Source organism: Drosophila guanche, unplaced genomic scaffold (genome assembly GCF_900245975.1).
Source record: "Drosophila guanche unplaced genomic scaffold, DGUA_6, whole genome shotgun sequence".
In the NCBI taxonomy this organism is placed as follows: Eukaryota; Metazoa; Arthropoda; class Insecta; order Diptera; family Drosophilidae; genus Drosophila; species Drosophila guanche.
In genome coordinates this window covers 3,430,384-3,443,743 of record NW_022995743.1, presented here as the reverse complement: position 1 = coordinate 3,443,743, position 13,360 = coordinate 3,430,384, and the positions used below count along the sequence as shown (strand labels likewise).

Below are 13,360 nucleotides of genomic sequence, written 5' to 3'. Positions count from 1 at the left end.
GCTCACCTCTTTAATGTGAGGCGTCTCGTCCATAAAGTCCTGCTCATCATCCTCCTCGTCGGCGGGTTCGCCCTCAAGCAGGGCACATCCTGGCGTAATCTTTTGCTGTCGCTGTGCATTGCCAAAGTCCACCAGCTTGTGGTTGATCCACACCTCCTTCATGCAGCCCTTGAAGCTGGTCAGATTGCGTATCTGCCAGTTCTTGTAGGCCTGCTGTGCGGGCTCCGTGGGCAGGCCGCCCAGGAACATGGGCGTCATCAGTTTCAGGTAATCGTTGGAGCCCTCATTGATGATGGAGCGAGCCAGGCCGCGGTCCACGCGCAGCGTAAAGTTCTTCTTAATGGCGAGCAGTTCGACGGCATGGTACTTGCCATCCGCCACCATCTCGAAGCTGTACATGGTGGACACGGGATAGTTGCCCACGTCGTAGCTCACGCGAATGCGTCCATTGAAGAGCTCCACCGCCAGATGGGCATCCTGTCCGTCGTACATTAGGATGCCGTTCTGCTCCGCGCTGCTAAAGACAATCGTCACATTGGCCTCGGGTCTGGTGCGCAGTGGCTCCAGCTCCACGAACGAGTTGTTGTGCACAAAGCTGATGCTGGTTAGGTATTCGCACCACTTGCCCGTGTAGCCCGGATGGCACTTGCACAGGTAATCGGAGCCAGCGGGATTGGGCTGGAAGCAGACGCCATGCTTGCACTCGTGGTTCTGGCAGGGCGATGTCTGCGGATACATCATGGAGATCATGTTGTGGCCCTCGCAGTATTTGCCGGTGAAGTCGTCGGGGCACTTGCAGACGTAGTCGTTGATGCCATCGATGCAGGTGCCGCCGTTCTGGCACATGTGGTTCTGGCAGTCATCGATATTGTCCGTGCAGTTGGTGCCGTGGAAGCCCGCCTGGCAGTCGCAGCTGTAGTGCGTAAAGTGATCCACGCACTTGGCTCCGTTGGCGCACGGATTGAACTCTGCACTGCAGAATTGGATCTTTGTGTCGCAGAACTCGCCGCTGAAACCGGGCTGGCACTCGCAGCGGTACGACTCCACGCCGTCGATGCAGGTGGCATTGTTCTGGCACCTAGTCTCGCCCAGGCAATCATCGATGTTCGTCTCGCAGCGGGCACCCGAGTAGCCGGGCGCACACTGGCAGCTGAACCGTCCCTCCTCGAGCACCGTGCAGGTGGCATTGTTGCGGCACGGATTGCCGTAGCAGGCGTCGATCATGTACTCGCAGTGCCTGCCATGGTAGCCCGGCTGGCAGAGGCACTGGTACTCCCGCTGTGGCAGGGCCACGCACTGCGCCTTGTTCTGGCAGGGCTGATCGAAGCAGGCGTTGCACTTGGCCAGGATGTCGTTGCGCACGCGGCCGCGGCACACAAAGTTGGACGAGGGCGTTGACAGGATGAGCTTGTCCTTCATCTGCTCGGGCTCCGCACAGCGTGCAATGCCCGGCTCCACGTAGTCCAGCTTGATCCAGTCCGAGAACCACTTCAAGTTGCAGTCGCAGTACAGAGGATTGCTGCCCAGGGCTCTGAAAAAGCGGAAGAAATTCCATTGGTGAGCAGTCGGATATGGCGGCAACATTCCACAGAGTACTCACATGTGTGTCAATGACTTGAGATCCTCGAAGGAGCCCTCAGGCAGCATCGAGATGCGATTGCCGTGCAGCGAGAGCACGCGCAGGTTATTGAGGCCAGACAACGCATGCCGTTGCAGACACTGCAGCTTGTTGTACGAGATGATGCTGCAAAAAGGGCGAAACCGGGAAACGTTTACAAATTGCATTAGCCACATGGACACACGGGCACACACAAGCACACACAGACACTCACAGCGAAAGACGCAATTGATGAAGAAATGAAAGTAATTGCAAAACGTTTTCTATTCGCAATCGGACAACAGCAAAAAATAGAGGAAGGATGAAGAAGGAAGGAGGAAAGAAACACCAAAGCAGAAATAACGGCTAAGCTTTGATTGTGGATAGAGCACACAATGTACAGGCGGCGGCGGCGGCATCAGCACAGTGGGATGATGTGTGAGAAATGCTTGTCAAAAACTAATACTGAATGGACAACATGACTGGGTGAAATTTCTTCCAAATGGCATCCGCTGTACCCAAACTAAATATCTAATAAGCTAACAAATATAATTCTTCTTCGATATATGTAGGTTTATGTTCCTTGCAGACTATTTCTTATATTATTTCCACCGCAAACATTTCCCTTCCATCACATTGTGCGGCAGGCAATAGCATCGACGCGACGATGACGACGCTGCTGACGCCAAAGCAAAGGCAAAGGAAAAAGCAAAAGCCACAGCGCTGACGACTAATGCTTAAGCACGAGTCACGATTTCGACTTTACGTTTCGGAATGAATTTCGTGCCTGCGCCTTGGTGGGGTCCCGCCCGGACAGCGGACAGCGGACAGCAGACGGACTCAAGCCCAAACCCAAACCCATGCCCAAGTCTTGGGTCGACAAACGATGCAATTGGCGCAGAATTGTGTCAAGCCCTCTTGAGCCTTGCCTTCGATTTGTGTTGCTTTTAGTTTGTACTCCCAGGTACTCTCCTAGGTACCATTATAGTTTCAGTCTTTTTTTTTTTGTTTTTTGCGGCTTTTCGTTGCGGTGCAGGAGCAATTAAAAAGCCATTAGACATGGCCATGGACAGTACAAAACCCCCCCTGTGCCCGCCCATACTTACAGCGTGGATAGTTTGGTCAGATTGGCGAAGGTGTAATTGGATAGTATGGTGATCTGGTTGTTGCTGAGATCGCTACATAAAAAAAGAGACAGAAAATTAGTGGCAGGGTAAGGAAGTCAGCCCTCCTACTCGCGTATACTTACAGTCTGGTGAGAGCTCGCAAATGTCGAATGCGCTCGTAATGGATCTGCTCGATCTCATTGGACTCCAGATAGAGTTCAGATGTCTCCGCGGGAATGCCACGCGGAATCTCCTTCAATTGATTGCGTGAGCAGCGGACCACAGTGCCGGTGCAGGTGCACGACGGCGGACAATAGCCATCACCCAGGCAGCCCTCACTGTTCTCGCTGCTGCATTTGAATTCGTTGTGTGGCAGATCCTTGATTTGCACATCACGTACCTTCGATGGGGCCGCACAACGTGCCGCTCCACCATTCAGCGACTTTTTACGCAACCATTCGGCAAACCAGGCCAAATGGCAATTGCAATTGAATGGATTCGAGGCGAGGTTACTGCAAAAATGGCAAAAAACAAAAGAATTAAGTACAAATGGCTATTGGCTATTGTTATTTAGTATTCCATCTAGGGTTTAGCCTCCCTGCTAATCAGATGGAAATTACAATTGGAGTGGAGACTTCTAATACGTGAAGAAAGAAAGAATAAGCAATAGAAAACGAATATACCCATTTTACCTCTTTGAATGTTGGGCATACAAATGGGTAACAAAATGTGTATCGATGGGCATAAAAACATCCCAATTCAATTAGGACTGTGGGACACATTTTTTCTGTATCTCTTTTCCGCTGGACCCCCGAATGTCCATTTGGGAGTTTTCCGCTGGACTTTGAATATAGTACGATTGTGGATTGGGTTCTGCAAATCAGGAGGGCTCTTTGTCTGCTGCTCTCATTCGATAAACAGATTCCATTTGCCTATTCATGCCGTGTGGAGCATACATGCTCGTATGTGGTGTGGCAGATGCCCCTCTTTGGCTCGGACGTTCTGCCCTTTAATTATGCGGTGTGTGGGGCGTTGAGTGGGACCCGAGGAGCGGCGGTGGTTGGGTGGTACATAGGAACAATGGGGCACAAATTACATTGGCAATTGCAGAGTTACAACCCGAGAGTCCAGACTAATTCAATAAGCAATTCTGCTTTGTAATGCCATTAGTATTACAATAGAGGGACAGAGTGTGTGTGCGTGTGTGCTCCTTTCACACATAAACACCTTTCGAAGGTGAGTGGGTGGCTGTGTGGTGCCATGTGGTGGGTGTCATGTGGTGCACAGCACTTAATGAATTTCATTGATGCTATTTATTAGCTAGTTAAATGAATTTTACAATAATTTAGCAGAGCAGCAACACGAGGCACAGGGACCACAGGCCACGGCCACTCTTAGTCACACCAACACACACACACACACACAAGATACTGTAGTCACACACACAGAGAGATACTTTTACTCGTAGGCGAAGCAGCCGCTCTCTCTCTCTCTCTCTCTTCATTGAACTCAATTTTAATTAATTAAATCATCGAAGGCAGTCAGCAGGCGGCTGGCAGGCTGCTTCATGTGTGTGCAAGTGTGTGCCCTTCCCCTTACGTTCCATCATTCACTTTGGGGGTTGCTTGATTTTCAAGTGAAAAGAGGAGCCAGTGGAATGGATCTGTTATCGCAGCAGGCACGGCACACACATGGACCCCGCCATAAATTGGAGTTCAATTGAATTATATACAATAGTTTGCTGTGCTTTCGCTGGCGAGCGCTGGAAGTAAAAATGATTTGGGAGCAGCAGCAAGCGAAGCCACATCAGACACAGCAGAGTTCAACGAGAGAACAATCAAAGCCATTAACCTAATTTTGGGCAGAGCAAAAGGCAATTAATGCTTAAGCTAAATCATTTATCTATTAAAGTGCTCCATGATGGAGGAGGAGTAGTAGGCGGAGGGGCACTTGGCACAGTTCTAATTATTATGTATAGGCAGCAAAGGCATCTGGTAACTAGAGTCGTTGTGGGAGTCTGTGGTGTAATCAGGCAAACTTACAGCGACGTCAGTGAGTTGAGATGCTCAAAGGAGCCAGGCATAACACAGGAGATTTGATTGTCGTACAAATTGCTGCAACGAGAGAGGAAGAGAGAGATGAGTCATGATATATCAGCTATTCCCTTTTGGCTTGCACACTCAGCGGTCTTACAGTGTCTTCAGCTGATGGAGGCCCAGAAACATCTTGTTGGAGATTTCCTTAATCTTGTTCTCGCCCAGCTGCAGGTCCTGGATGTGCGATGCACCCTCGAAGGCATTCGGCTCGATGCCCGTCAGCTGGTTGCGCTTCAGCTCCAGCTTCACCAAATGCGGCAGCCGTCCAAAGAGGCCATCGGAATTGATGCGTCCCAGTTCGTTATCGTTGAGCAAACTGCAAAATCGAATAATGTGTAAGCTTAACTGGGTAAGGGGGGGGAGCGAGACGTGTAAGAGTAGCCGGATGCAGCAGCCGGAACCGGACTTACAGCTCAGTTGTATGCAGGGGTATGTCACGTGGTATTTCCTTCAGTCCACGGCCCGCGCAGTCGACGGTGGTGCCCTCGCAATGGCACATGGCCGGGCAGTCCGAGTCCATGCGACACTCGCCGGACAGCTTCATTCGCAATTCATCCCAGGAACCTGCAAAAATAGTTTCAAGGGTTTAAGCGGGGGTTCGTCCACTGTCCTCTGTCCGCCGTCGTGTCTGTGCCCAGAATTTGTACTTACATTTAAATTTCTCCTCGCGCAGAGATTCAATGCGACGACGATGCATCCGCTTGGGCGACTCGCAGCGCGCTCCACTTGTCTCTATGGGATTTTTGTGCAAATAGTCGGCCAGCCAGCGGAGATTGCAGTCACAAATGAAAGGATTCTTGGCCAGATGTCTGCATATACATAGAAAATGTGTGTACATGTTTTTTTTTGGTGAGAAAATGGAAAGAAAGTAAGCAAAAGAAAGTAGCATTGAGCATTCGACTGAATGGGATGCCGTTCTTAAGGGATTCACCGAGAAAGATGTTGCAAGCAGCTGCCCAGTGGAGGCTTGAGACGTCTTAAAAGTGCACCAGCCTTGTGGCTACGACATTTCCGCTGTTGTTCCACTTCCCAGCAACCCCTCTTTACACCCATCCTCGGGTGGGTGTTTTTTTGTTGTTTTGAAACTATTTAAAGCAATTCCCGACAGGGTTGCCAAATGCTCAGGAAATTGCAAACTTGTAAGTGCATGTTTCAGTGTTTTATTTCGTTTTTAAATGTATTCCCAGGTGCACAGTGCATTGCCAGGGGGCATATTGATCCCTTTACCTAATGTAGCATAGCCAAAGGGAACTCTGGACTGCATTTATTGCATTTTTCCTTTAAAATTTCTGCTGCCTCATTTGTTTTATGGATCTTAAGCAGCTTAAAGTGGTTTTCCACTTGAAGAACTGATCGCTTTCAGCCCAGTTAATGGTTAATGGGTAGGAACAAAAGCTGACACGAGAGCTGACAACCCTGGAAAAGTGCTTAACCCACTCAAGCATACAAATCCTGGTCCCGTCGCGCACTTAGAGTCCCATACTCTGGAGCCGCGTACATTTATCGATGCCAAAACAGAATTCTTCTTCTCAGCGTCTCCTCGTCATCGTCGTCGTCGTCGTCTTTTGTTCGCTGTAAAGAGCGACCCAAAGACTTCACGGTTCAGCGGGGGAATCCCGGGGGAGAGCAGAGAAGTTGCAGTAGAAGGCGGCTTGGAAGCTGCAGCTTGTTTGCCGCTAAACAAATGTCAACGCGCAGACGAGGCAGCGACGATGAGGCAACGACGAGACGAGGGACCAAGTCAAAGGCAACTACTAAATGCACTTCAGAGGTTTAACACCAAAGTGCCTGATGCTCCATTCAAGATGGGCCACGGCATGCACGAAGGCATGGGCATGTTCAAGCCATGTTGGTGGAGGCATCCCCACACACCCATCCATCCATCCCATTCAAGTGGTGGGAGCAGCAGTGGCAGGAGGCAGTCTCTTTCCATGTACTTACACCGTTTTGATGCTCTTCATGGCGTCGAATGTGCCATTAGCCAGGGACTGTATGTTGTTGTCGTACAGCGAGAGCAGGCTGAGGCTGTGGAGGTCGCGGAAGGCGTCCTTGCGTATGCACGAGATCTCGTTGGCGTTCAGCAGCAGCAGCTGCAGCGAGCCGAGTCCTTTGAAAACGCCCGAGGGTAAGTCCTTTATTTTATTGCCGTACAGCACGCTGGTTTTGGGGCGGAGCAGAAGGTGGAGCAGCAGCAGCAAACATGAAAAGAAACACAAATAAAACACACGACAAATGTTGATAAAAAAAGAATGCGCAAGAAATCACAAAAAATACTGTGCTGGCAGGACAAAGTGGTTAAGGCTGTTGTTGTTGCCGTCATTCTTCTTCTCTTGTTTCGTCTATCCTCTTTCGTCTCTTCTCTCTTCCTTTCTTTTTTTTTGTGTTTGTTGGCTGTGGTTGGCATTGCGGGCGGCAACTGGTTTTTGCTTAACCGACTGGTGATGGGCGTGGGTGTCGTGCCGTTGGATGCGTGACACGTGTGGGCAATGGAATTCTGAATTCAGCAAAGAATGTTCCCTTGGTAAAACGATTCCTTCCACTTCTGAATCTCCCATTCAGCAGTGCCCCGTGTCACGCACTCCGCTCTATAAGGGCTACCCATGTGCTCGGCAGAAGGACAGGGCGTTGGAGCTTTTAGTCAGGTAAGCTGATGCCTTGCGGGCAGCTCTTAGCGTGGGCCCGATTAGCTCGCTTCTGGCCAGCCCCAGAGCACCGCCTGTCACACGACACTCCACACACCACACCACACCACACACAGTGCCTCTTCAGTCAGTCACATTTGGAGTTCAGTTTAGCCTCAGATGAGTGCACATTTTGTTGTGTGTGATGGCTACTTGTTGCGCACATCACACCAGACGGGACCAAACGAGACCACAGTGCACCTGAAACCTGAAACGCATACCGTGCCCAGTGCCCACCCAGTTCTCTGGGCGCACATTATCCGTACTTACAGTGTGGTTAACTGCTTTAGGCCGCTGAGTGCATCATGGGCTATCCTCGAGATGTTGTTGTTGGACAAATCAATGCGTCGCAGGCGTCGAAAGCTGGAGAACGATTTCGGTGGCAGTTCCGTAATGAAATTCTGCTCGAGGCGTCTGCAAAGAGTGAGAGAAGGAAAGAGTAAAGGAAAGAGTAAAGCAAAGAGTAAAGAGAGATTTGCATGCACAAGATGCGAGAGATTTGAAATCCGAATTGCACTTACAGTTCCGTGGTGTCGTCTGGTAGCGTGACGGGCACACTGGTCAGGCTCTTCTCACGGCAATCAACGATGCCATCCGCACAGCGGCATGGGTGTGGACAGCTGTTCTCCACTCCGCATTCCATCGGGGCATGCTCCGTCAGACCTGATGGAAGACAACACACATAAATGAGATGATGAGGTTTACTTAATTTTGCAAAATGTAATTTGAACTTCAAGTCGGTAGACGGTTGCGTCTCTGCCGCTCAACGAGGCAGCCCATCCGATTTGATCGCTCTTTCTACTCCTCTTCCTCTCTCTGTACATAATTATCAATGCTACTGCACAGCACGCCATGTACAAGAGGGGCTCTGGAAATGGATTAATGGATGTGGATGGAGCATGGGGAGGTGCAACTATTGCCAGCCGCTGGTCATAAATGTTTACCCACATAATTCCATAGCATTTCATCCAAAACGAAAGTCAAACAAGGAACGAAATCACAACTCAAGCCATCAATGGTTTGCCGGGTAGAATCTGGGATGCTCTAACCCAAAGAGAAGTTCCTTTCAGACGCTAAACTTTTCGTTTCATCAAATGTTCTCATCATTATGGCACAAGTAGTAAGTATCTTGAGTATCGGATCTCATGACACGGGTCTCCATATCCATCTCCATATCAATTTCATGTCCCCCGCATTGGTATATCAATTTCACAGGCTGCCCAAAAAAAATACCCTAACTATTGAGATTCAACAGAAAGGAGATTGAGGAAAGAAAACTAGTTTCTTACGGTCTGGGTATGGGGCACATTTTCCGCTTCATTGAGCGGACGCTCTGTGCCTCGATTGTGGCCAATTTCCCATTCACTTGGCTCAGCGCCTGGGCTTGCCTTGCCTTGGCTTCGCTTGGCACTTGGCCCGCAGCCGCTGCGGGCTTCAGCTTCAGCTTCAGCCTCGGTTCGAGCATCTGCATCTCTGCATCTTTCGTTTAGGAAAAAGAAGCCAAAAACACACACACACACACACAGAAGATGATTTCAACGGCGTTAAACGTTTTGGCAAACACACGACGCCGAGTCGATGAGCGGTGAAGCCGAAGACGATGCGCGATGCGATACGATGCGATGAAGCCACCAAAACCACCAAGTGGTTATATTCATACTCTTCCTACAGCGGGAGGTTGTATGATTTGGGCATTAAGGCAAGCTGTCTCTTAGTTATTACCATATTTATGAGTTATTCAACAACTTAAACAAATGATTTCCATAGACAGTAATGGAAATTTCAGTGGTTAAATCTTTGCTACTTTTGAGGAAGTTATATTCTCCTCAAGCTCTCATGTATACTCTGGCTTGTAGTGTATTTAAGGCTTCGATCTACAGCAAGTGACACTACTTCCCTTTCGTATTGCTCCAGCCCCTGCACCTTTACCCTACTCATGTTGCTGTTGCTGCTGCTGCTGTTGCTGTTGGTGGTGGGCGTTTGCAGCGGGGGTGGGTGTGCCCATATGACTGCTTATGATTTATAATGCTTTGTGTTTGCCATCGTTCGATGGCTGCTTTGGCTTTGGCTTTGGCTTTGGCATATACAACTAATTAATTTGGCGTATACAACCACATGGAGTGGCATATGGCATGGCTTGGGCAGGGAAACGGGGCCGAACGAAGCTGAAATGTTTGCCTATTTTTGGTAGCGCCTTTTGAGAGTGCAGCAGCAACATGTTGCACAGACACACACACAAAGAAAGAAACCACACCATATACCACAATCGGTTAATCGTATAACATACCTGAACATTTGAACTCCTGGTCGTGCAGGTCCGCCACGTTTTGGCCCTTCAGCTGCGAGGGGGACTGGCAACGGGTGTAGGGGGCCAGCCGTGGGGCGCTGCGTAGGTAGCGCGACAGCCAGGACAAATGGCAATCGCAGGCAAACGGATTGTCCGACAGTCGTAGCGCCCTCAATCTGCCCAGTCCGCCGAAGGCATTATGGGGCAGGGCGGTCAAATTATTGTTGTTCAGCGTGCTACAAAAAGAAGAGAGGATACAAATAACTAAAAATATACTAGTAAATATGTACAGATGTATGTTTGTAGAAATACACAGACAGCAAGATAGTTGGTTAAAAAGGAGAGAAAATATGAAGTTGACTTTATCAGCGGGGCCGCATCTTTTTTGGCTAGTTATGTTTTCTCTTTCAGGCAGAGAATGGGATGGGCCCAAGCCCAACCAACAGCAGATCGAATGCCGATCGAAATTTAATTAAAAATATACCATCCATGGCCGCGATTAAAGGTTGGGTACTTGGTTTTCTTTCACCATTCCACTGTGCATTCTTTCGGTTAACAATTCACTCTAAATAAATCGATATATCATCGAGGTGCTGCTTGTGTGTTTCCCCCCGCTCGAATCGCTTGATATATGGCCACCACTTTGTGGGGCACTCCGATTAGTTTATCTCGCGCCGCAAAAAGCTAAACCATTTATTATGTAATTTGGGTGGCAGCGTCCAACATTAACCGATTGATTTTTAATTCATTGACTAACTCCCCAGTTGATTGATTAACAAAGGGCACTAATTTATTGATTAATTACGCCGCTCACACAGAGATTCATTCATTGATGGACTTGCCAATTAGTGGGCTTTGGCATCTGTGGGGATCTACTTATAGCCATACTCACAGTATTTCCAGCTCCACGAGACCCTTGAAGGCATGCTCGTCCAGACAGGTGATCTGATTGTTGTCCAACTGGAGGCTACGCAGCGACTGGGCACCCTTGAAGACTCGCCTTCCCACCGTCGCGATGACATTGTGGGAGATGTCCCTAGAGGGGGAGGAGGGATGGGGATGGAATCAGGAATGTTAGTATCGTTCGGTACATGGCGCACATCGTTGCAGATGGCTACAAGTATGCGACTACTATCGGCTACTTTGATTCGATTTTACGAGTACTTACAATCGCAAAAGATTCGCTGAACTTGTCACAAAGTTTTCAGGAATTGCCTTTAGTCGATTGTTGTTTAGGCGTCTGATTGATATTTGATTTGATTTGATTTGATTTGATTAGAGTGTTGGTTTGTGTTTGTTGTTGCGTTTTGATTTGGTTTTTTGGTGTTTTTGAGTTTCGATTTGGTTTTTGTTGGTATTTGGAGACGAGCATATTAGGGCACGCAAAACGAAACGGTAACGAAAGTAGAGAGTAGTCAAAAAACGGTAGAGATATGCAATAAAATAAAACAGAGAACGAATACGGGAATCAGATACGCAAAAATGATTAAACAAATTCGAAACGAAATCTGGCTTCAAGCTAGCTAGAACTACGTATAGAGTGGGTACATAAGCATATCTAAATACGATATGTACTCGTGTTAGTATCCAATAAAAAAGAGCTTCGAAAAATGGGTTAGTATTAAATTTGTTCAACAAGTTCTTCATGCAGCTACTAGCATCAGTAGAAAAGGAAAGTTAAATTATAATTATGATTTGCCTATGCCACAGTGTACTTACAGTCGCTCCAAAGAGACCAAATCTTGGAAGGAATTCCGCTCAATCGTATGGATTTGATTGTCAGTCAGTTGTCTGGTTGGATATGGAAGAATATTTAAAGATAAAGATTAGTGAATGCTTTAGAGATGTGTTGGGATCTTTTTTCTGTTGGCTGGACATCATTCCATGTCAAAATTCTTAGTTTTCAGATCATCTGTAGCTTCGGTGGGAAACTCAAATTCTAATCTCTTGAATCTTAGAATTGATTGAGTTCGTCCAAGTGCATCCATCTCTCCGATGGAATTTCCTTTATCATAGACACTTCAAGCACTCCCATTAATCGCCCAAGCATATTCCTGAAGCTAAAGCTTCCTTCTTCTAGCTTAGAGCACTCCCCTTTGGCGCATACTTACAGCATTCGGAGCTTGGTCAGACGCTGGAAATCCGTCTCGTATATCACGGTCAAATTGTTGCCCTGCAAATCTCTGCAAATATAGATAAAGAAATTACGATTAAAGGAATGGAATGGCATTAATTATGTTGCAAGCAGTAGGATGTAACCCAAGGAGCCCCCGTACCACAAACTCTTTCACATTCAAGGCAGAGCGATAATTTTATTTAATTGCTTGTAAGACAAGAGGAGAAACAAGAATCTGAGATATGGCAAGCAGCGTGGAGTGGAGTGGAGTGGTGTAGCTGCTCCAGCTGCGCCAGAGAGTGAAAGAGTGAAAGATTTTGTGCTGCCTGTTGTGGCTGATAAAGAAAATATGATATTTAATCATTGAACATGGAACCCCGCCAGATGATCGCAAAGAAGGAAGAACTCGGAACTCGTTTCTCTCGCTGGTGGTGCAGACAGACAGACGGACAGAAAGAGAAACAGAGGTAAAATTTGTTACCTGTAGATGTCATAACAATGAAATGCAGCCAAAAGAGATACAAAAGAGCAACCCACCCCGGGACAGCGGACAGTGCGCAGTCTTTGCGCTTCGATCTTAACCGAAGTCCGAACTGAGCCGAGCCGAACCGAACCGAACCGTATGCACATGCGCAGACTCAGACACCCTCCCTCCCTCCCTGCCCCACCTACAGACAACAACGATTACAACAACTACACAGGTCCGGGCCGTCGTTTCTCAGCTGCTTATTTTTGAGCAAGGTTCCGAGACCCGCGAGACGAGACCAACTCCAACAGGTAGTAAGACCTTCAGCGACCCAAAACGTAAAATATTTTTTGTTCAGGCTTAAGCCTTAATGAATCCCGCATCAAGTTGCCAGCCCAGCCAGCGCCGCGAACACCACACGGAAATTTACACTGAGACAATGAGGCTGCTTCTCGAGAAATATGGTAGATCTTAAGTCAAAAAGGACACAGACTTTTCGGCTTGGGAACTGCATTGAAACTATTTTTATTAATTTATTATACACTTATGGCGGTTGCTGGAGAATTTACAATTTACAACTCTTATCGAAAACCCTTCCTGCTCACCGACTAAAATATTCAAGTAAAATATCCGCAGACTCTAATACCATTTTTTGGCCAGTGTAGACGTAGTCTTCGAAGAAGAGGCAAAGCCCGTATTCACTTGCGCTTTACTCTCTCGCACACACACACACACACACACACACACATTTTAATGAGCTTAATATCTCTTCTCTCCACATCTGTGGTCATCATCTCCCTCTCGCTTAGATCCAACAGATTACACCATACACCAAGAGCATATCCAACAGCAACAACAATGCGGTCCGCGATTTTCGATCGCTTTTGCCTTTTGTTGTAAAAGCGAAACAAAACAAAAGCTTTGTCCCATTGAATCTCCGCCTCTCCCCTGGTCTTCTCTCTCACTTAATCTTTATCTCTTGCCTAATTGCTAAACATTTTTCAAATGCTT

General features: G+C 47.9%; 1 protein-coding gene across 1 annotated transcript in view; it reads right to left on the bottom strand.

The window, feature by feature from the left end:
• LOC117591526 (protein slit) overlaps positions 1–13,360 on the bottom strand; it is a 53,944-nt gene that overhangs the window by 4,301 nt on the left and 36,283 nt on the right. Inside the window, 16 exon segments of the mRNA XM_034284854.1 lie at positions 7–1,531; positions 1,601–1,744; positions 2,704–2,775; positions 2,847–3,215; positions 4,746–4,817; positions 4,897–5,115; positions 5,210–5,363; positions 5,451–5,608; positions 6,741–6,956; positions 7,751–7,894; positions 8,002–8,143; positions 9,768–10,003; positions 10,660–10,803; positions 10,936–11,007; positions 11,487–11,558; positions 11,879–11,950. Coding sequence (XP_034140745.1) covers positions 7–1,531; positions 1,601–1,744; positions 2,704–2,775; positions 2,847–3,215; positions 4,746–4,817; positions 4,897–5,115; positions 5,210–5,363; positions 5,451–5,608; positions 6,741–6,956; positions 7,751–7,894; positions 8,002–8,143; positions 9,768–10,003; positions 10,660–10,803; positions 10,936–11,007; positions 11,487–11,558; positions 11,879–11,950 — 3,811 coding nt within the window.